This window comes from Octodon degus, unplaced genomic scaffold, assembly GCF_000260255.1.
Source record: "Octodon degus isolate 3935 unplaced genomic scaffold, OctDeg1.0 scaffold00038, whole genome shotgun sequence".
NCBI lineage: Eukaryota > Metazoa > Chordata > Mammalia > Rodentia > Octodontidae > Octodon > Octodon degus.
This window is the reverse complement of record NW_004524614.1, coordinates 14,104,803-14,128,362: the sequence shown is the minus strand read 5'-3', so window position 1 is coordinate 14,128,362 and position 23,560 is coordinate 14,104,803. Positions and strand designations below refer to the sequence as shown.

The 23,560-nt window shown below is 37.0% G+C and overlaps 1 protein-coding gene across 8 annotated transcripts in view; it reads right to left on the bottom strand.

The window, feature by feature from the left end:
* Nbea (neurobeachin) overlaps window positions 1-23,560 on the bottom strand; it is a 760,086-nt gene that overhangs the window by 23,356 nt on the left and 713,170 nt on the right. For 5 of the 8 annotated variants that reach the window (XM_023714988.1, XM_023714990.1, XM_023714991.1 and 2 more), the window contains 3 exons: window positions 16,817-16,984; window positions 2,488-2,550; window positions 2,073-2,162 (listed from right to left, as the gene is read on the bottom strand). In XM_023714988.1, coding sequence (XP_023570756.1) covers window positions 2,073-2,162; window positions 2,488-2,550; window positions 16,817-16,984 — 321 coding nt within the window. The remainder of the gene's footprint in view (window positions 1-2,072; window positions 2,163-2,487; window positions 2,551-16,816; window positions 16,985-23,560) is intronic. The other 3 variants (XM_004631077.2, XM_023714992.1, XM_023714994.1) reach the window with 1 other exon arrangement.

Sequence of the window (23,560 nt, the reverse complement as noted above, 5' to 3'; positions counted from 1 at the left end):
GCCTTCATTTCTGTCTGGGTGATCTGGGGTTCTGGCTACAGTCTAAGTAATTAAAATGCAATAGCATCCATAAAGCAGCCTGAGTGCCTCCCTGTCAGGTTCTGCATACGTTTCTGCTCCAGTGTTGACTGACTGTTTATGGTTTATGCCTCCTTGCCCCTGCTAGACTGCAAGTTTACAGAGACCCAACAGTTTTCTTTCTTTTCTTAAACTTTGCCTCTCAAACATTTAGTATATGACTTGCTAAACAGCAGTACTGACACTATCAGTACTATAAAGCACTGTAGATACTGTATAAAAAGCATGAAATAAGTGTGTTGGAAATAATCATTATTTAGCTTTCATATACATTTTCTAATTGTTTCCTGTATATATGAATCCTCTACAGCATGAACTTAGAAAACATAGATTTTCTTTTTTAAACAGCTCCATGCCATTCTTGCCTCTAACAATTTTCCTGAGGAAAGTAATGAATTCTGACTGGGCATTCCTCCAGGATAACTATTTTTAGTATTATTAAATAGAGAAAACAAAGGTGGAAATAAAACTCTTCTGCCAAAAATAAAATTTCACAAAATTCATAAAATAAAGTGTTAGAGACATTCTCCTGGACAGTTTATAAAAAGACTTCCTCTAAAAGGCAGGGGCTGGGAGGCCATATCTCCAGGCCTGAGCTAGGGCTGAGGGCCTCTGCCGGAGGCGCTGCCCTGGAGTGAGCCCTCCCACTGTACACACAGGGGGACGACTGCAGGCACCAGCTTCCGTCAGTGACTGACCATGGGCTGCAGCTGTTTGGCTGAGCTGTTAGACAGCGCGAAAGAGATGCTCTAACACAAGCATGTTTCTTTGTGCACTTCTCTAGGAGCCTAAGATTCTTTGGCACAGGATGCGCCTCTCTGTATTGCCAGCACATGAGCATCACCTCCGACATACAGAAGGGGCTCAATAAAAACTCATTAAGTAACTGAATAATTTGTCAAATAAAAAGCATGAATCATTCTTTTATCACACACACACACTATATATATATATATATATATATATATATATATATATATATATATCAACCCCCTGAGTGCTGGGATTACAGGTGTGTGCAGCCATGCCTGGCTTCTCCAAAACCTTTTGACTTGATGGCATAGAAAAACTGATAAACTGTAGTTTATTTTGGAACTACAGGAATTTCTTATCAAATTTTATGAAAAATCTGAGTTTAAAAAATACAATCTAAACTAGTTTCTCCAAAAATGTTTTACTTTCATCTTAGACAAAGAGGGAAATGCGTATTGGAGTATGTACCAATAAAATGAAAAGGGACTGTTTTGTCATGAGAGTGGACATTTAAATTTGTATTAAAATGAAAGAAAGTGGATTTTTCCTTTGTAAAATAAGAACAAAGGTTAAACATGAGGATAAGGATGACAATGGCCTCTACCATTTATTGAGACCTGCAAGGCGGAGGTGAGCCTAGGGGCTGCCAAGGAGTGGGCTGTCGCATTCTTAAGGACTAACTTTCACCTCTCTGGTACAAATGCTGAAATGTGAACACAAGGGGTTAAAATCTCGCCAAGGTATTGAAGAGTAGTAGGGCTGCTGTTTGGTCTACATCTGGCTCCTAGTCCTTACTCTTACCCACTTTGTTTGACAGTTTGTCTGCAGGGGTCATAAGTTACCTCTGTATTTCTTTCCTTTTCTTATAATGAACTATTTTCCTTACCTCATCCTGCCCCCCAAAATTAAATTTGATGCTATCATGTTGTTTGTATTTCCACTGTAATTTACAAATCTGATTTAAGTTGGTGCCAGCATGCGTCTGAAAGGTTGTATGTGCAAGAATGAGTTTGCGTAGAGGCACACACAGAAAAGATGGCTGTTTTTGTGAGTACAAATCTGGCCTAGTTTAAGACACAAGACTAAAATACTCCCTTCTGTGTTTCTCCCTGGAGTATCAGTACGTCCTTGGGCCAAAGCGGTAGCCAATAAAAGCAGATGCCTTTAAAAATGCTGCTAAAATCACTGCTTTATTCTCAGGTACAAAAGAGAAAAAAAACCTCCTCACACTGATGTCTTACCAGGTGCATGGCAGAGCTCCGGGGCGGGTGTGGCTCAATAAGCAACTGAGATGGCGTCTGTCCAAAGTTCTGTATCTGGGCCTCCATGGCCTGCGGGGCAAGGAGGGTGACTGTCATAATCAATATGCATCAAAGACAGAGGTCAACACATTCTTTGACAATGCAAGTGTATCCCAAGTCAGCCATGAAAAAAGTCCAGAAAATTCACCAGGTGCTCTTTTCTCAAAGTGCAGAATCATCCAAGTGTTAGTATTTTGCAGACAAGCTTTGCTTCTTCTACAAACATGCTTCAGTTAACTGTGTCTGTGTTCTCATCAGAAGCTGGGGTTAAGTGTGGAGATGCTAACCTGCGAGTTCATGCATGCAGCTAAAGAATAATGAGTATTTTTTTAAACACTAAATACAACAAGTATACCTTCATAAAGTCCATTGTAAGGAGGAAAGTATGGGGATCTCTAATGAAATAAACTTCTGGAATCTTAACAGAGAGAAAATGAGACTTAAAGTCCACCTTTGTTATAAAATAAAATTTAAAGTTATACACTCCTATCATTTCAGGGGCAATCGGTAGAAAGAACATTAAGACATTTCTATAAAAGTAAGTACAGCAAAATTTATATTATAACATATATTTTAATCAGCTATTTTAAGAGGTGAATTGTTATTTTTAAGATATGCATTCATTTGTCTCAAATATTTTTTCCTGAAATTTTAGAGAAAACTCATCCCAAAACTAAAGAATTCTTTATATATTCTGAGCTTCATAATATTACATTAAAGCCTATCAGATGGACATATTAATGAGATTTTTATGGCTTTCAAGGAGGAAAAATAATTTAGACCTCAAGCTGTCTGGACATTACAATATACCTTTTGTATGTTTGTTAGAGATAATATTATTATAGTCTCAATTATCTTTTCTGTATATAACTTCTATAGGCAAAGTATTTCAGCATATTAAGCTAGACTAAGAAATATTTTTTCTGCAGTACTGAATTGTATGTAATTTAAGTCAACAAGGAGAAACACAATATTTACTGTGATCATTACTCTGCTACTATGCTAATTTTTATTCCTAAAATTGTGTGCAATTTGGTCCCACATAAAAGTGAAATACGAAAACCATTTCTGAGAGCTCAAAGGAGTGCAGGTAAGTTGGTAGATGGCTCCTGACACAGCACCGCCACTCAGCACGTTGCTATCTACAATTCTCATTTACAAAGTACTTAAAGTTAACAATCTGTCCTCCTAGACTGCATTTCAAGAAAATGTTTATCAATAAACATGTGGACTTTCAAATTTATTAGCAATATTAAACATGAATGCATCATTATCTAACATATTTTAGCAATGACATAAATGTGACTTTGGTTCTTTTATGTGCAGAGGCAATGGGATGAATTATTAAATCTCTTTAAGTGCTGTCCAACCTAATGTATACATTCATTTGCATGATGTCCACTCATATGCAAAGTGTGACTGTTTAACTAAATTGTATTCACATAAATATCATCCAGCTTTGTCTCCTCAGTGCAAGATTTATGATTATAAAAGGGGGAAGAGACCATTTCTGGTTAGGTTCACATTATTAACAATAAACTCTTGAGAATTTTGGGGCAGAAAGAGCAGTAATTTCATTGTTAAAGCTCCCCTGGCTAGCAAATGTCCAACAGCTAGCTTCATTATCATGAGCAGCTAAAGCCTCCTCAGTAACAGATACTCGTGTGGGTTTACTTCTCAAGAAGGACCCCACGGGGGCGGGGAGCCAGAAGCAACATTAAGCTCATCTACTGCCTAGCACAGGGTCTTTACTGAAGTTGCTTTTCAAAGTTGATGGGATGAATCGGCAAACGTGCTTTGACTTCTTGCTTTTGAAAAAAAATTAAGGTTATATTAGATGTTACAAAGTTGACCTAATTTCCAGAAATCTTATAGATCTCTTCCATAGGTCTCAGCTCTGATCCTTTTTTGGATAGAAGCAGAGCACACTGGCACATGTATTTAAGTGGCACCCAAAAGCTAGCAGGAGCTGTGATCAGTCTGATACTCTTACTAAGACAGTCTGCTTTCTCCATGCAACATTTATTTTGCGGGGACTAAACTAAGTTCTTCTTTCTTATGATCTTCATCACATACCTTTTTTAATTTAATTTTTATTTTTATTTTAGGGAAGAGTCTTCAGGGTATTGCTCACTACTAGATCAGACATGTAGTTATCTGCCTGTTTACAGCCTCCCAACAGCTGGGATTATAGGTGCGCACCACCATGCCCAGTCTCTGGCCCCTGTGCCTGCTTGCTGGTGCTTTAATCCACTGAGCTATTTGGACGGCCCTACCATCACATATCTTTATGACTCGAAGCATTTTATTTCATTATTTTTCAACTGTTTTCTAATCCTGCCTTTCTGTAATTTCTTGCTGTGATTTAAAGATGCAAAGGTCTTCAAGATGGTGCAAATGTGTGCTACCTCCTCACTTTTTCTTCCTGTCATTTCACGTTTGGTTAGGAAATGAGCTGCTACTGAAGTTCCTCCCCTTGCTCCTGCACTCTCTTTCTGCTCCTTTGAGAGAGTCACTGCTGTCTCTTCAAGGAGGTGTATGCCTGGGAGAGTGCTTGCCCAAGACACAGGACTGATTTTGCAATTGGTGAATCTTGACAATTAAGTTGTTCTGGGAGCTATGACCAAGGCAGGAGAAAGTCCTCCCCTGATGATGACCTTGGGCAGGGAACTCAATCCTTTGTTTCCTGCACTCCATACATCATAATGAACGTCCACACTGTGGAAGTCCACACACAATTCTGTGTGCATGTCTGCTTGCTCACAGAGTGAATCCCTGCAGGTCAGGACTGAAGTTTAGTTACAGCAGGATCTGAAAACATTTGCTGAATACAGAAGTGGGGCTATAGTAGGGTATTTGTGCCAAACTGGAAGTAATCAAAAAACTGAAGGCAAAGAGAAAGTGAAGAGTCCTTTGTCTACCCAGTTCAATATTCCAGAAACGATGAACTTTCTGGCAAACATTTGTTGAATGCTTTCTCCACACCAAGCAAAACAAGCTCAGAGAGCAAATAGGCCCAGAAGTTTCCAACAAAGGAAAGATGTGTCCTGTGCTACCCAGAGCAGGAGGAAGGACTGTTGTAACAGTTGATACATTTTGTCAAATCGAAAAGTGTAGAAGTTTCACTCGGTGACTCAGTAGGGGGCCAAGGGCCTTAGTAGGCATCCTGAGCCTGTGCAAGAGGAGGGCATGGGATGCTGTTGAGTGAATGCCCTAGTGGGAATAGCCTGCATACAATATGAGGGAGAAAAAGAGGTTTGCCCTCCCCTACACCTTGTTGTGTTCTTGCTGTTTTTGCTGTCTTCTGCCGCCCTGGATTGTTGCTTCTATACTATGCCACTCTGCCTCGGAACCAGCCAATTACAGACTAAAATCTCCACAAACTGTGAGCTAAATAAACCTTTCCTTCCTTAATTTTGAGCATTGGGTATTTTGTCCCAGCCACGAGATAATGAAACTAAGACAGTTGTGGACATGGTTCCTTCTGCCCTGGGAGTTCAGAAGATGACAGCAGATGGGGAAGGGGGAGCTCTTAGAAGCAGGACATCTAGAAAGAGGACATGGGATGAAATATGAAGATTTAGTAAGAGCTAGTACGATGAAAGAGGCTGGTGCGACATAAGACTTCTCCCTTGGACTTTCTGCACCTCTTGCTTAATTGCTTTCTTTCTTGTTTGCTTACCTGGATCTAAATCCTCAGGAGAGGAACTACATACATAGGTTACATGTGTTTGTCATACATATGCTTGTGAGGATGAGACTGCATAGCTATAGCAAAAGTGAATGTGGCACCAGGTAAGTCAAAGCTCAGGACACACACCTTCCCTGCTGTGCAGTCAATATTCTCTATGGTCTTGTGTTTTCCACAATGAGGCAAACGTATCCACATATTCTTTTCTCCCACAGAGCCTACAGTTCTCGGTCCCCTACCCCATCCCTCTGTAAATGTATGTATCTTTTACATGAAGAGCTTTCAGGTCCACAGTGCCCTGAGAAGCTGCATGGGGCACCAGTAAGACAGGCTTTCACCATGACCTATGTCTTACGCATTTCCTTGGTTCTGACTTTTAAGCAGATTTTGAGGAAAATAAAAAATATAAACAGTACTACAGATTATGCCACCTCTAATGCAAAACATCACCTTATGTCTAATAACTAGTCAACTCACTGACAGTTTTCAGAAACTTCACAGAAACAGTAAAAGTGTTTGCTTGGGAACACAGATCATTTTTCAATACATTTCCTTAGTACTGAGCTTTTCTCACTCTACGATTCCAACTTGTAATATTTTTATTTTAATGCTTGAAAATAGCTATGTTTAACCAGAAAATATAAATTTGACACAATAAAAACAATATATATTTGAATTATATCATTCTTCTCTATTCAGCTTGTAATTCTACAAATACCAAATAAAAAAAGATAAAAAACAATGAAACTTTGAAAAGTCTGAAATGATAAAAGGCAAGGTTACTTAATGTGAGAGTTTATTTTAACTGAAAAGCTTTTGTGTCTGCTTTATTGTTGCAATAAAACAAGATCATATAAAGCATTACTTTTTAATGTTTTAAAACCAGGAGCAAAGTAAATCAAGAAAATAATATATGCACTTTATTATTTCTTGCTTTTTACTATTAAACAATATAAAAAATTAAAATGCTGTTTTATATTCAACTGCTTCTAGTTTTTCATAAAACCACAAAATAGAAATACAAACACTTGTCTTATCAACTGCATTAATGTAGAAGTCTATTCCAGTAAAATCATTTAATATTTAAGCAAGTATGTGGTAACACAAGTTAAAAAGGGGGAGGGAACAACATTTGCTTGAATTAGGAGAACGTAAGGTGATATTTAAGGAGCGCATTGTGCTTTGCTCAGGACCTGCCTTAGCTCTTGCTTTCATTCGCCCAGTGTAAGCCTAAACAGCACACAGCAGGGACTTAGCCTCCTGATGATTCCTGTTTCATTCTTGGAGTGAAAAGTCATGATGATATAACTGACCAAAATGAACGTGACAGAAACTAACACCATTTCTTCTAGATAGTGAATGCCCAGCCAGAACATTTTCTCTTCACATAAGCCTAGTGCCATTGAAGTTTTACTCAAGTTAAAACAGTGCATGCATTTTATTGAAGCTGGTAGACCTACCTGGATTATCCTAAACAAGTTTCCTGAGCCTAGAGAAGTGGGTAGCTCAAGGGGGATCCATAGCTGAGCTGGACACCATTCTTGGCTCTAGGCCCCAGGCCTCCAGAGACTGCCTCCTACTCTCCCTTGTTCTCTATTTTCCCTCTGGATCCAGCCAATAGCACAAATAGGGGAAGGAGACAAGAGGCCGAAGTACTTCTTGTGTGGTTCTTCTTGGAAGGTGCTAGTTCAGCAGTGCTAAGGTACGTTTCACTACCTCAGTCTTGGTTCTTACTCAGCTACCATGCCTCTTGCCAGCTGGTAGTAACAGTGCCTTCTCTGTGCCCCTTAAGACCTAGGGTTGGCAATCCCAGGTACTTCACTTCCCTTCATTCAACTACTTCATAATTCCCATAATTTTGAAACTAGGATCATTATTAACCTCTGTTGCCAAATTTTTATGAAGTTTAATATATAACATATAAGTAACTATTTATCCATAGTCCAGTATACATTTCATTAGTGTTATGAACATACATGTGACATAACCAATCTCCAGAACTCTTCATATCTTGAAAAGTGAAAGTCTGTACCTGTTTAAAGCTCTACACTCTTTCCTAATCCCTGGCAACCACATTTCTATTTTCTGTCTCTATGAAGGTGACTTACTCAAGGTATCTCCTACAAGTGAAATCATACAGAATCTGTTATTTTGTGATCATTCATTCCATTTAGCTTTAATATCCTCAGGGGTCCATTCATGTGGTGGTATATGTCTAAATTTCCTTCTTTTGAAAGGAAATTGTCACTATCTCTTTGATGAGATAATGTACTAAGTTCCTCACTGAAACACATGAGAGATGTAAGAGATGCGCAAGATGTTGGTAAACTTTGGCTTCCTATCTGGGTAGAAGAGACCAAAGTAAGTATACCCCAGTAAGAGACACTGAGAATTGGGAGATTTGAACATTAGGAACATTACAAACTTCTTGAGAGGGACTATGAAGTTTCTTTTTAATCTATACTTATTAATCCTCAAAAAGAGAACAGAAATAATCCTTACTGGATACCACAAGATTCACTTACCTAAAAGAGAGGATTTTGCAGATGACCTCTGAAGGATTCTTATAGGTTTGGGTATGACTGCTTACTTTGGGGGTGATCATGACATATAGTACAGAAATAGAGGACTGGTCTCAGAAATGCTTACCCCTGTCTGAAAGCAACCAGAACAACTTTCCTGCCAATTTTTTCCTGGTTCCATATGTTTATTAAAGTAAATTCTACTCTCCTGGTTCAGGAGAGAGGAAAGAAGAGAAAGGAGAGAGATGGCAGTCTTTATGTGTTTACTTGGAGTGTCTAATCATAAAAAGAAAATATTAACAGTGATAAAAGCTGAATCAAATTTCCTTGGTATATGGAATGACACTGAGACAAAGGTTCACACAGGTGGTGATTTAAATATTCTAAAATAAAAAAAATCTTTTTTATTAAACCAAACTCAGATTAAAATACTGCATGTGTTCAATAGAACAAAATGTTCTTTGATTTTGACATAGATGGGAAACAATAAGTTAGAAAGATTATTTTGAGACTTCAAATGGCTTAAAATAGGCTCATTATCAATATGTTTCAAGCCCTTTAAAATGTGTCCTGAATACCTAACTGAAATGCCTAGGTACTTAGATTGACTGATACCTACTTCAACAAATCGAGGCATGTAGCATGCTTTGAATAACTGCTAATTTATTCTGCAGTAACAACTGTGTAATATAACTAAAATCCATGTTAAGAGAAGATAAGGGAATCCCTCCCAGCTATTTCTTTTTATAAACATCAGGCTGTAATTTTCACCCTTCTTCCCTTGAGTAAAAGATGATTTTAGATGCCTGTAAAAGCAGTTGCTATTAATTTCTGAAAATCAATAATTAGCATTGTCAGCACCACACAATAAAAATAACATGAAGAGCAGCAAAAAGCACATCTTACATAAATGACCTACATCTGACTAACTAGCTGCATTATTTATGCATTTGTAGTGGACGATTTATGAGCACAGACTAGCTAAGAACTGCAGCAATTATGAGGCGAAAAGATAAGCCTAACTTAAAGGTTTATTAATTAGTCAAAATTATATGTGTCATTAATTTCTTTAATACTAATTTCTATATTAAAACTTTATTCATCAAATCTTCACAGTGCAAGAAACAACAAATCCCTGCGAACCTACAAATTTTAGGGGCTATCATACTTCGCTTTTCTCCAAAGTAATCTTCTTGCTTTAAAGAACATCTAAATGTGTATTTCCCCCGCAGTAACTAAAATATGAGTATTCTTTGTATTTTAATTTGGCTTTTGAATTTACTAAAATGTTCAACTCAACACTTTTCGTAGCTATTGGAGAAAAATTAACCCAGTTTAAGGAAATTTTCCTAGTCTTTTTCTTGCGCATTTGCTCCAAACATTTCTCTGAGCTGCTGCCCAGAACCCTGAAAATGCCAGGAAGGCAACAATTGTAGGCCTGTGACTCCAGGAAAGGAAAACACTGTGCTAGGATTCCTCCAGGCAGATCCACATGCTGGATTCCTTGTCAGGCCAAGGAAAGAACTCAGAAGTGGGAAAAGAAAAAGGGATGACAAACTTGTAGAAAGAACGAGTGGGGATGGTGGAGGCCATCAGTGTCGTCACTATGAACTTTCATCTATATCATCAGGACAAGAAATGTGCTAATTCTTTTCCTTATACATCTTACGAGTTCATCTTCCTGGGAAAGCCAGCCTTGCAGCTGTGTTGGTTAAAGACACATCTGTCTTACTGGTTCTTGACAGCCCTATCATGTCAGTTCTCTGCAGTAGCAATGAATATTTCACCAAGAAAAACACAATGAAAACTGAAGTGATCTAGTCTACTTCCTGTGAGCATTCTTTCACTGTAACAGATCCCAGGGGCTGAATGTTTTCTTTTTTAAATCCCTATCAGTTCAAAAGAAGAGATAAAAGAAGAAAATATCCTTAGGGTTGGGGATAAAGCACAGCAGCATAGTGCCTGCCTGGCAAGTGCAAGGTCCTGAGTTCAATTCCTAGCAACAACAACCAAAAAGAAAAGAAAGAAAGAAAGAAAGAAAGAAAAGAAAGAAAGAAAAAAGGAGAAAATATCCAAGACCACTAAGAAATATTAATAACAGAAATTAGGCCAAAAAGTGAACAACCCATTTACTCTAATAGCTGCCAGCAAAACAATACCTTATGTTAGACTATGTGTATAGCTTTCAATTTCAAAGAAGTCATTTAAGCCATTTTTCAGTTGACTGAAGGTATGATGACAAGTTTTATAACAAGCTCAGAACTTAGTATTCTGTTAATAATTTGTCTGGTATGCGCTTACAACTTCTGCTGCAGTAATGACTTCATTTTTTCCTCTTGCTCCAAAGGTATGACTGTAATGATGGAACCACAGCTACACTAATTCACTTGATAACATGAATGACAAACTAAGGACACTGAAAGAAAAAGTTCAAAAATACAAATAAAAAGAATAATAGAAATGCCAATGTTAATCTAAATCATGACAAACAAAAGTTTTAAGGCAACAAGTTGGGGGCAATTAGTGGGGCCTTTCCACCATTCTGTAGAAACTACTGAAAAGAAAATTTACAAACTTGATTATCCCTTTTAACTAAATGGTAAGAACACACAGTTTGATTTTACCTATTGGTACTGTAAATCTTCTTCATGATGTTGATAATTTTCGTATTAGAGAGAAATTGTTAAAATAAAAGTTTTTCTAAAATACTTCACTTAATCATGCTCCTTGGTAATAATCACATATCCTTTGTTCTATGAGTTAGGTTTTATTTCTCTCACCATTTTTTTAGGTGACCAACAAAGGCACATTCAAGTTGTGTGACTGGTTTAATGTTACTCATACTGATAGTGGAGTTGTAAAATAAGATATAAACTGATTCCCATTTTTTATCCATTTTTATTTTTCCACTGTATAAATAGTTATTCTCTGGACCTGATAGGGTTAAATATGTCTATGGCCCTAAATGTCGTAATTTCTTAAAAAAATTTTATAAGATGATATTTTGTTCATAAAAGTATATGAAAAATTTTGTGGCATGACATAATCTCTACTAACCAACTACTATGTATGGCACAATCCCATGGTGCATTTGGTACGTTCAAAACTTGACAGTGTTTAATTGTTGTGCTGAAAAGTAATTAGACAAATAATTAAGAAGATGGCCATTAAAGTTTTCTTAAAAATCATACTATAAAAAATCATCCTATAGTTATTGAAAGTTTAATCAGTTTATTAAGTATAAATGATGTAGGAAAACATTACATTGTGAATTAGTAAAATGGAAAAACACATTAGGCCTTCCTTAAAATTGAAAGGATCATTTTGGAAGCAATGAGACTGTTATCCTCCAATTAATAAATTTTAGTATATACTGTTATTTTAAAATTCTTAGAAAATGGTAGGACTATAGAAATACTGACTCAAGAATCAAGTGGCCTCATCTTCGTCTTGCTCTTGACATTATATGTATATGCCTGGGTGTCCTTGGAAAATGACTGACTGTTAGGCTAAGTTAATGGTTTATAACTGACAAAGTGTGTGAAATTCTAAAGAGCCTTTTCTAAATAAGCCTGCTCAAAGTCCCTCCCTGGATAGTATGAAATGTCCACGAGATGTGGGTGAGGTAGGGCTGGGGCATCACTGACTTTGTTTTTGCAGGGGAAAGTAAAAGCTTTCCAAATGATCTAAAATACATTTAGTAGAGCAACATTTCTTTCTTTCTTCATTTATTTGATATCAAGGATGGAACCCAAGACCTTCATTCACACTGAACCACATTAACAGCCCTTTTTATTTTTTATTTTAGAGACATGGTCATGTTAAATCACTAAACTGCCTAGCCTGGGCTGAATTTGTGATAATTCTCCCTCAGCCTCCAGAGTGCTGGGATTACAGGCATGCACCACCATGTGTAGCTAAAGCAAGAGATCTTACATTGTAATGAATCTGAACAAGTCATGGTGTAAAGGATCTGGGTTCAATCCCCAGTATTTGCCAAAACAACCCCATGAAAGTCAGCTGTGGATTGTGAGGAATGCACAATTGAGTTAGGAGACTGGGAAACCCGGAGTGTCTGACTTGCACTTTTAACAAGTATTCAGGTGATTTTCTGATCAAGAAGGTTATGGGGCCAAAGAGGAAATTGATCGATGACGTGGAGTGTGCCTAAGGAGAGTCACATGAGGAGAAGACACTCTCAAGCTTTCACAGAGAGCACATTGGCCAAGCAATGGCCGTGACTCATCCACATGGCTGCACTGACAAAGGTTCTACAATTCGAGGTACAGGATCTCAGGATAAATCCTGAGGGCATTTCACTGACCTTCTCAAACCAAAAAGCTACAACTCTTGTTGCATAGGTTCTGCTTTACCTTGGTCTTAACCATCCAGTAGAAAAGTATGAAGATGAAATATAGGAAGTAAAGCCATGTTGTTATGTTGAGCTGTGGGGGACTCACGTCAATAATTTCTGACATTGCCAATTAAACAGAAGACCCAATGCTATTATGGGCTTCTGTACTCTTTTAGAATATTTTGCTGAGTTTACACACCTATAATACTCAACAACGGAACTTAAAAAAAAATTGGGGTATAACTATGAATGTCCATTTTGTATCTGTGTATTCAAAGTGGTTGGGATAGATATATAGTTGCATTCTCTTAATGAATAGAATGATTTTTTCTAATGGTGTTTGTAAGTAGGATCACAAGTCTGCATCTTGTACAGCAATTAACCACTAAGAAGAATATATGCAGTGTATTATTTGTTGAAACTGTACTTTCGATTTGATTTGAAACTGTCTCATTGCTATATGTTTATCAATAAAACTTTGAAAAGAAAAAAAAAACAAGTATTCAGGTGATGTGGACACTGCCAGTTCTGGAGCACACTTGAGTATCAAGGAGCTAGAGTATCAAGGAGTTAGGATTCCTGACCAGAACCTTTGTTTCATAAATAGGTCATTGATGGCATTTCAGTAAGCATACACATAAAGCAAACCGTGTAGTTATTAGTATGCAGAATGGACAGAAAGAATGTACATTGTCATGCTTGAGAAAAGTTGCCTGAACAGTCAGTTCAGCTCATGTATGAATGAAAGTACCCAGAAGATTATGATGTAAGCCAAGACTTAGGACAATTTAAATAATATCTACTATCCAAAGATCTAGTGTTTACATATTAAGAAGGGCTTTGTACCAGAACTGTGCTGTCATGTTTCTGCCCAGAGGCTGTCATGGTAAAGTTTATTATCAATTACTGCTTTACAAGTATAAAATAAGTTAAGCTGTCATAATTTTCTCAGCCAGAGATCCTATAGTGTCAAAGAATGTCAATTTTTAATCTGACACAGAGAAGAAAATTATCTGTTATTCTGACCTCTAATTTCTTGACATTTTAATGCCATAATTGGTGGTGTTAGTGCTGCTTCATGATTTCACCTGTCAGGAAAGAATGAATCAATAACCTTAAGCCAGTTCTCAAAATGTAGCACTAACTCCAAAGCTCAAGGCTACATGCATATTATAGAATATTTTTTAAACAAAAATACCGATATTCACATATTAAACATCTCTCTTTAAGTCAGCAATTGCACATGGACAAACCCCTCCATCTTCCTTGGGTTAGCTGTAATTTGGTGTAACTATAAGTAGCCTTTCTGGCAGGAGTTTTTGCATTTTAAAAAGTTCTAAGACAATCATAAATAGAAGACATGTATTAAGCTCAATGAAAGGGTGAACCTTTTTTAAGGTCCTAGTGCTCCAATGCAGGTCTACACAAACAGTATACTAGACAAACAGTATCCCACAGCGTTCCACCTTCAGTGTGAGGGTTAACATTCTGAACTGCTTTTTGCATGAGCCTGTGTCCCATCACTCAAACGGAGATCAGCACTGTCAAGGCATGGCACAGCAGTGGTGATTTCTAGGAATCCAATGCTGCCTTTTAAAAAACTTACTGTGCTTCCCAGAGAGTTTACTTACAGGGCTAATGCATGCCTAGGGGGCACAAATGACCACTATGTACTGAATATGCTGTACCTCATTCCACTTATCTCAGGCTTCTTTCTTGTGACAGTAGATGCTAACTGTATTTACATCAGGAAACACAAATATGGCTCCTTTATAGAGAAAGCAGAGTGGGATTTAATAATTTGGTTACATTCAGCTGGCTCATAGAATGCACACAGCTTCTCATTCTTTAAGCTTTTCAAAGTTACTCAGAAGTTTTGGCGGGAATATGTCAGGTTTTAATTGAGTAACTGACATTAGCATTAAGGTAAATGTATCAGAAGGAGCCCATTACAGGGAACACATCAGAAGGAGTAATGGCGTGGAGCAGGGGACAGGGATTAACTCATACTCCTTAAAATTCTTCCAACTCCTAATGCTTACACCATGATAGATGGTCCTCCTCTGGTCTCAAGGAAATGCAGTACCTTCCTAAGCAATTTGGAAGCACACAGGCCCTCAGAGTCAGGAACGCATCTCTGCTGGCATATTCATGGGCTTGTGCTTGCTGAGGGGAGGAAGGAAACAGTACTCCAGGTATGTGATCCCTAACATCTGGCATTCTGAGATCTGACAGGGTTAGGAACCTGAGCAAGGGTTTGCAGGGGGGGACACATATTTCATAGTATGATTCTGAGAATCTTTAATGGGTCCTCAGTATTCAGCAATTATGAGTTCAGAATGAGAATACTGGAAGGAGACTGAGAGCCCTGAGGTATGGCACCCTAGCTAGCAGGAGGCAGTTTACACCACTGGGAGGTAAGAAGGAGCCATCACATACCATTCAGACCATCTATATGATTAGCAAATGTGGCTGAATCAGTCCTACCTAACAAAATGATCAAAAAGCATACCTTTTCATTTAACATTTCATCAGGAAGTCCTATAGTTTAATGAGTAAGGCTTATAGAAATACAAAGGAATGGTGTGATATTTTGCAGAAGCAGATATTTTTATGATCTAATAATGCATGCTGTATTCACATGAGATCTCCATTCCAATTCAAATTTTTTTCTATTCTTTCATTTATATCAGATAAGTAAGAAGAATTTGATATTTTCACTATGTTAAGATGCTCAATGTATTTGTATTTATACAACAGGATTAACTTGCAAGTTCTTTACAAGGACAGAATTTATTAAAATGGATAACGCTGTACTGCAAAACAGAGCATCTAGTACCCAAAATATCTATTATGTTTAAAAATCAAAAAACCAATTTGAACTTGGTTTTGGAAAGTACAAATGAGCTATTTCAATAAGTTTTCTTTTTATTGTAAAATAATTTGATTTTAGTTTATATAACAGGCATATGCTAGGCAAATGTGTATTGTTATGATACTTGAGCCAAGAATTATCTCCTACCAAATAATGAATACAATTTACACAGAACTTGGGATACTAAAGCAAGATGAGTATATTGGTTTAAAGAGAAAATTCCTTCTTTCACCAACCAATTTCCCAATGCCTGGCTTTTTTCTCACTCATTCCTCCTCTAGTTCCATTTATTCACGTACATGAGACGGTGCAAGACAGCCTCTAAGCGCATGCTGCAATGTGTTCTCCAAACGATCTGACATCACGAGGCTCTGCCCTCGTCTGCCTTCTTCTCTGCATGGAACTGTACGAAGGAGTCATTCTGGTTTTATAGGCTTATACAAGAAATAACTTCATGCAAATTTTTAATAGAGCTTCAATCCCTAGTCTGCCTCTAAAATTAAAAATTAAAAAAAGCATTTCACTGCCTGGAGATGTAGAAATGATGACTTGTTTTGCATACAGCAGATGGCAGAGATCGGGTAGGGTGGAGGACTGGGAAACAGCTTCCTGGGAGCTACACTGAGGTAGCAGCTGTTGCACCTTTACTCTTTCCATCTATCTAAGATCATTTCATACAACATGGTAGTAATTTAAATATTTTATATGGATAGCTTCATTAAAATACTTATACACATACTATAATATAACATTTCCAACTGTTAGCTATCAACATTTGGGGTTGAGAATATGGGTACATGCATCTATTTTTTTTAATTTTTTTTTTGGTACGGGAATCAAACTGATGACCTTGCACTTGCCATGCAGGCAAGCTACCTCCTTGGCCCTGCATCCATTTCATTGCATTTAGTTAAAAAGAAAATACCCATTATAAAATACTCATATTGAAATATTCAACTAAGTTTCATTCATTAATAAAACACAATACATTGAACATTTTAATGAAATTCTGAAGTAAAACAAAGATATACAAGTGCATTAAAAGTGTCTGCATTACAAAATACACAATATATTGGCCTGTTTCTGACACATACTCAGTTCTCAACATTTGTCAAGAACTTGAAATCTGTATGAGGGAAAGAGTTCTGTTGAAAGGAAATTTATACAGAAAGAGGTAATGTGTCAAATTTGTGTTTGAGAGACGCCAGAAATTTCTGGAACATTATGGGACATTACACCTACCTCTCTGAGCACAGGATCAGAGATACTATCCAGGTTCACAGAGCCTTCATAGGTCAAGTAGTGAAAAACGTTCAGCGCACGGACTGCTTCTGGTCCTCGCTGTTTGTAGCCAAATATGAGGTCAATCCACTGATGTAGTTGGCAAGAAACAAATTCGCTTTCCAGGGCCTGAAATGATTCGAGAAAAGGAAAACAAACAAACTGGAGACTGTCCAAACTTAGCAAAGCTCCCTATCTTTATGTTTTTTATTGTGAAATACTCTATAGATAAGGAGAATAGTCTTTTTAACATTCTTCTGTTTGATTTATATATCCAAGCGTCAATTCTTAAAAATGGTAAAATATCATCTTTAATAAGGCATAAACCAAAATGAAAACTTTTTCTTTTTAAAATGCTTAACATTCTCTTGGCTCTGTTATGTGTTTACTATCAATTTCAATATTAAATAGACTTCTTACAAAACATATCTATGATTAAAAGAGATAATTCGATGTCATTTACCAACAAATTCACTTCCAGTTGTAAAATATTAGTTTGAAATAAAGCAATAAGAAATTTGATATTCATTTCTTTTCCTGTCTTTTAATGTCTTACCTCTGAGATAACAAGGAAGGAATGTCCTCCTTGGGCTATCAATTAACTCAGCTATTAAGAGAGTCTAGGAATCACTAGGCAATTTGGGATATTTGCTAGGTGGTGAAAAACTATGTAAATTACTAAGAATCAATAACCATATTAAGCCTCTCTAAAGAATCAGAGGAAAGGGGCCCCTGTTCTTTACGAAGAAGCCTCCAGAAGCTTCTTAGAGGTATCCCGGCAGGTGTGCAGAGTCCGTCAGTACGGGGTGCTCAGGGACAGCGTGTCCTGTGCTTACGCTCACTTCACCCGCTACATTCGTTCACTATCAGCTTCTTACTGACTTAGAGGGCAATGATTTCAGCAGCAGGAATCAAAAGTGGTACATTTTGCTTGTAAATTTCAGCTATGCCTTGCCATATAAAACAATCTTTTAAATTATAACTGGGACTAAATATGTAAATGAAGCTATTCTCTTGTTAAATATCCCTAGTTTGTAAGGCACTGAAACCAATTTGAAACTCAATTAGTAAATGATTTCTTAAATTAACCCTTTCAAAACTGCATTTTATTTTAAAAATATGTAAAGTATTCTGAATAATACTTTCAGCTTTCACATTTAACTAATACTTTATTACTTTCAATGCATTTCCTGATTCACTCCTTAAAAATTTTAATATTTAATTTATAACAATTATTGAGGATGTCTTTCATAAAGAGTTCTATTTTATGAAAGGATAATAGTGTTACTTAAAACCAAACTGAATTTCTGTATGCTATACTTTAGTGATCTTTAGCATTTAAATTATATAAGACATGAGACAAAATAAGACATGAGACAAAAATATCAGATGATATGTTAATTAAGATTCTATATTGTTTTATATTCTATAACATTGGTTTGGTCAAATTGCATGAATGATATTGTCATTTATATCGGTATGCTTAGTAAACTAAGAAAACAATCAATGTAATTATTACTAATATTTTCAGTTCCTGCTACAATACTTGAAAGGATTTTAAAAAATGAGTACATGCGTGTTTATCATAGTGTCACCATGAGTCACATCTATTCACAGGAATTGAGAATAGTTGTGGAATTATTATTTAAAGAAAGACTTTTAACAACATGTTCAGCTAAGTAACCACCATTTGAAGTCAAACTTACAGACTACGGCCATACCACCCTGAACGTGCCCAAGCACATCTGAAATGAAACTTAGGGCTATCACTAAATAAAGGATGGATAAAATGTACCATTACTCAGAGTAAAACCATCATTGAACAAAATGCATACTACAGTCATGAAAGAGGGCTGACTTTTCACTACTTTGAGTTTTTAAAATCTGTTTATTGCTTTTTGCGTCGAGCCTGTCCTTCCTTTTCTTCCTTCCCCAGGAGCGACAACTGGCCATGCTTAATCTTTCTCCCCTGTTGGCATGTCCTTTAGAGTGTGTATGTGCACCTCATCTAGGATTACAAGATTTCACTTTGCTCTTTCGTTTTTCCACTTAGTATTGCTGCTAAGATGCAAGTCTGTCGCTGTGGAAAGCTAGTTCACAGCTGCCCAAACTCCACCAGCCGAGTACTCGCTTGCCTGAGTATTAACTCCTTCCAACATAGGCTGTGATCAGTGCTCTTTGTAGATGGCTGTTTGGATCTTTGTAAATATTTCTCTGGGATGTATAACCTGGAGAAAGCCAAGTGTGTCCCCATGTGACCCTGTGCACACAGATTCCTGAGTGCCCAGCTGCTTCCCACAGTGGCTGTCCTAGTTCCCTCCCTTCAGAAGTGCCAGCAGTTTTCATATTTCCACTGACTCAGTATTACCCACATTTCTAATTTTAGCCAGGGTTAACAGATTTTTAAAAAAATGTAATTCATATTCCTCTGATTATTAGTAAATTTGACACTTTTAATATTCTTGTTGATTTCCTTGGTTAATTCAGACAGGTCTTACTAAACTGCCCAGGCTGACTCTGGACCTATGATCATCCCGCCTCAGCTTCCTGAATAGCTGGGATTGCTACTACACACCATCATTCTTGGCAACTGAATAATTTCTTAAAAAGTGTATGTTCTTTGATATTATAAAGATAGGTTTCTATTTTCACCAATTGGCTTTGCATTTAGTTTTTTTTTTTTCACATTTTAGTCTTTAATCTATCTACTTTAATTCACATATAGTAGGTATTAGGATAAATATCCAGTATTATTTGTTATATAGTGAATCAGTTTATCAAACATGAATTTTTTTTTGGTTTTGTCTTTTGTATTTTTTAGGGAAGGGTCTACAGGGTTTTCAGGGTCTCACTATTAGATCTCTCACAGTGATCTGCCTGTTCACAGCTTCCCAAGAGCTGGCCAACATGCCCAGTCTCAATAGCCTCCTCAGCACACCCAGGAGCAGGGCCTGCAAAACATGAGGTGTTAAGTAAGTATTCCTTTCTTCAGTAATATGTGATGCTATCTGTAATGTGTGATTATTTGAAATGATAAAATTGCTTTTACTTATAGATAATAAAGTGATAATGAAAAACAACACATTTGCTTCCTTTTCTTCTTTCCCTCCTTTAGTCCTTCCTTTCTATTGCACGTTCTTTGATGTATTTATCTATCAAGATATGTGTGTCCACCTGACTATTCTTCCTTTTTCAAGATGAACTATTCCCAAAGGCAGGCATGTGGATTTCTCACAAAAACTCCCGCAGGTTACTGATGGGATGGCCTAGACCTGACTGATGCCAGCCTTGAGAATACATTGTCACTGTTGTAAAAGACAGTCACTGTTGCCCCTACTCTCCTGCGTGGAGGTCCACCCTCTTGCTGTAGGATGCACTTATTTTCTTAGTTTCTCTTGGTCCAAATTTGCTGCAGAGAGTCTGTTTCTTTCTTACCTTTGCTCTTGTCCTGACCAATTCTTTGCTTAGGGAAGAAAGTTCCTAGAAACCACCTCTAGATAGAGACTCCAGTATCCCAAACCTGGTAACAAACTAATATGAAGTTTCTCACCAAGGTTCCAAAATGTCTATTTATTATGATCATTTCTTGTGTCCTATATTAAAATTTTAAAAAATTCAAAGTTTCTCCATAAAAATTTAATTGCTTGTGTTCCTGGTTAGGTTCATTCTTAGATAGTTCATAAATTTTGATGCATTTAAAAATTACAGTTTATTCTTAGTTGATGATATAGAAAAATGCTATTATTTCCTGTAAGTTTATTTTGTCTTTAAAACTGTTATTAGCTATACCTATATTTATTATCTTTTATAAAATTTTTCTTGGGCCAGTAAGATAGCTTAGTGGCGTAAGCTCCTGCCTGGAAAGCACAAGGTCCCCAGCTCAATTCCTGGTACAAACACACACACACACACACACACACACACACACACACACACACACACACTCTATTTTTTTTTGCTCTCAACATTTTCAACAATGACCTTTCTCCTTAACCTAAAGGGTTAAATCCCACTTTTAAACACACATATGTAAATACACTGATATATTTTTTAGAATGTTTATACTTTAGTCATAAATGAAATTGGTCCTTTTTTCATCCCTTTAAGTACTTTTGGAATCAAGATCCCAAGAACCCCAAAATGAACCGGATGGCTTTCCATGTATTTTGAAAATCTTGCATAAAAAATGAATGCACTATTTCTTGAAAGCTTCATAGAATCCACCCTAAAATATGGGCCTTGGATTTTTTTTAATAATTTTTTTGAGAAACAAATAGCAATGAGACAGTTTTAAAACCGATCAGTAGGACAGTTTCAATAATAAATACATTGAACATTGTTGTCTCAAGGGCCTTAGATTTTCTGAAGGAATGGGAATATTTCTTTAAGTAAGTTTCAATTTGTGCATTTATATATTTTCTTTAGTATCCAATTTATCTCAGTTTTGGAATATATTAGTTCATAGTTTTCATAATAATGTTTAATTAAATTTAAAAGTATTTATTATAGCTATAATTATTCTAGTTTATTCACTGAGCCAACATGATTAATGAATTGAGAATTTTTAGTTAAATAATTTTGTTAAGTTTTTCTTAGTTATAAAATTAAATGGCAAAGAAAGGAGACAGGAAGCTAAACAGATAATGTCTTAAAGATTTTCTGTCTTTCTGGTCACTGAGCGGAAAGAAAAGAAAATCCAGTTTGGAACATTTAAAAGCTAAGCATGTTCGAAGTCAAATGCTTATCTCAGAATCTAATATTTGCTTTCATATAGTTAAGTGTAGAAATCTACCTATAGCAGAAGCCCTACACCAGACCTCTTTGCTATCTTACAAACTGTATTCATCTATAAGCAAATGCATGGTATCTGCTTATTTGTTCTTTTTAGAACTGTTTTCATGCAAGAATCTACTCAGAACTTTGAAAGGTTGTTAGTACAACACTATCAAAAACATAAATGATACTTGATTACTAAACTATTAGTGTTTTAATAGTCATAATAGCTTTCTTTACCATCTTCATACACATCTAAAGGCAAAAAGAATTGCTTTAAGCTGAGATAAACCAATTCCCAGTCCATAACTCTACCCTGGGGATCTTGGAGGAAGGAAATAAAGAGGGATATTGAAGCCAGAGAGGATATCTCTTAGATGGATAATACTTATCTAATTCTAATTTCCATTGTGCCCCATGGGTATTAGATAGAAGAGTATTTTTTTTTTTCTAATAGGTTTGAGAAAAACATCTTGAAATGTGTGTGTGTATATATATATATAGCCACAAAAATTAACTTCAGGAGATAATTTTTTCCCTTAATTCTTTTGTGGTTGCTTCTGCTTATTGCAACATTAATTATATAACTGTCTTAAATAAAGAAGCATAATTGTTTCAAATGTTTATCTGGGGGAGGAGCTTAAATCATTCCATCATTTGACTGCTGGATGTGTAATGTACAAGGTTATTTTCCAATCTTCACTGCCCTCCCAACGGGCCACTGCAGGATTCTCAGCGCCTTATCTCATCTGAGCCCCGCTGCACCCTGCTGGTGAGACAGACTTCTGAAGCCCTCAGGTTCACCTGCCACCCTCCACCTAACACTTCCAGGGCTCCTTAAGTCCCACTGACACAGGCCTTTCAACGCTTGGCCCCCATTTGCTGCTGATTCTCATGGCTTCCAGAAGCATGAACCAGCAGGCACTTGGGCAAAGGGCCCCTGCTATGATCTCTGAACCTCTGCTGCTCTTTTCCTTGTAACATGAAAATGAATATAAATTTGAATTTTGAGGGCCTGATTTTGAAAAATTCTTTGTATGTTCTAGGTACAACAGATACTGTGAAAGGGAAAGAAACTGCTCAATGGGAAGAAACAATTGGGCTGAGAGAAAGGAGAAAAGAAAGAAGGAAGGAAAAAATATGTATATACACAGGATAGCTTGTATAACCATACTGTTGCAGGCAGCCAAATTAGATAGAAATATTATAGGCACTCAGACAGGCCAGGTCCTCAGGAAGACAAGATGGAAAACAAGGTGACTTTACAACTTGGAAGAGACAAACACTCCCATATGGGCCATACCTCAAGACAAAAGAGAAAACAAATACAGCTACATACTTCCCAAAAGAGTCACTAGTCCAACCTCCAACAGGAAGAGACCCTGTCCTGTATTCCTGCCCACTTGCTACAAGACTCACTTCCTCATTTGGTCCTGGGCGTAATCAACTTTACCTGAGCAATGGTGCTTGTAATTCCATTGGCTGACCATAGTTTTGTCCCACCCCACATCCACCTAAGTGAGTCCCCGTATTTTCCACCTTAGCCCCATTGGTTTTGCCCTATAAAAATAACCTGAAAGAGACAGCATCCTGGGCAACCCGCTTGGGGTCCCCCTTCTGTCCTCTCTGAGACAGAAGCTTTCTTACTCTCAACCTCCGTTTGTTCCTAAAATTCATTGTTCGGTTTTAGAGAACATGAACTCGTCCCAGGTACCTTTCAGGCTGGGCGATCATTTTCCCCCTATATCAATACTGCTGATTTCCACTAGTCTATTGAAAGGAGTAGGTAATGCTTAAATTATTTTATTTATTTTTTAAAGTTCAGAAGTGGGGCAGGGGATGTGGCTCAGTGGCACAGCACCTGCCTAGCAAGCGCGAGGCCTGGAGTTCGATTCCCGGTACCAATAAATAAATAAATAAATAAATAAATAA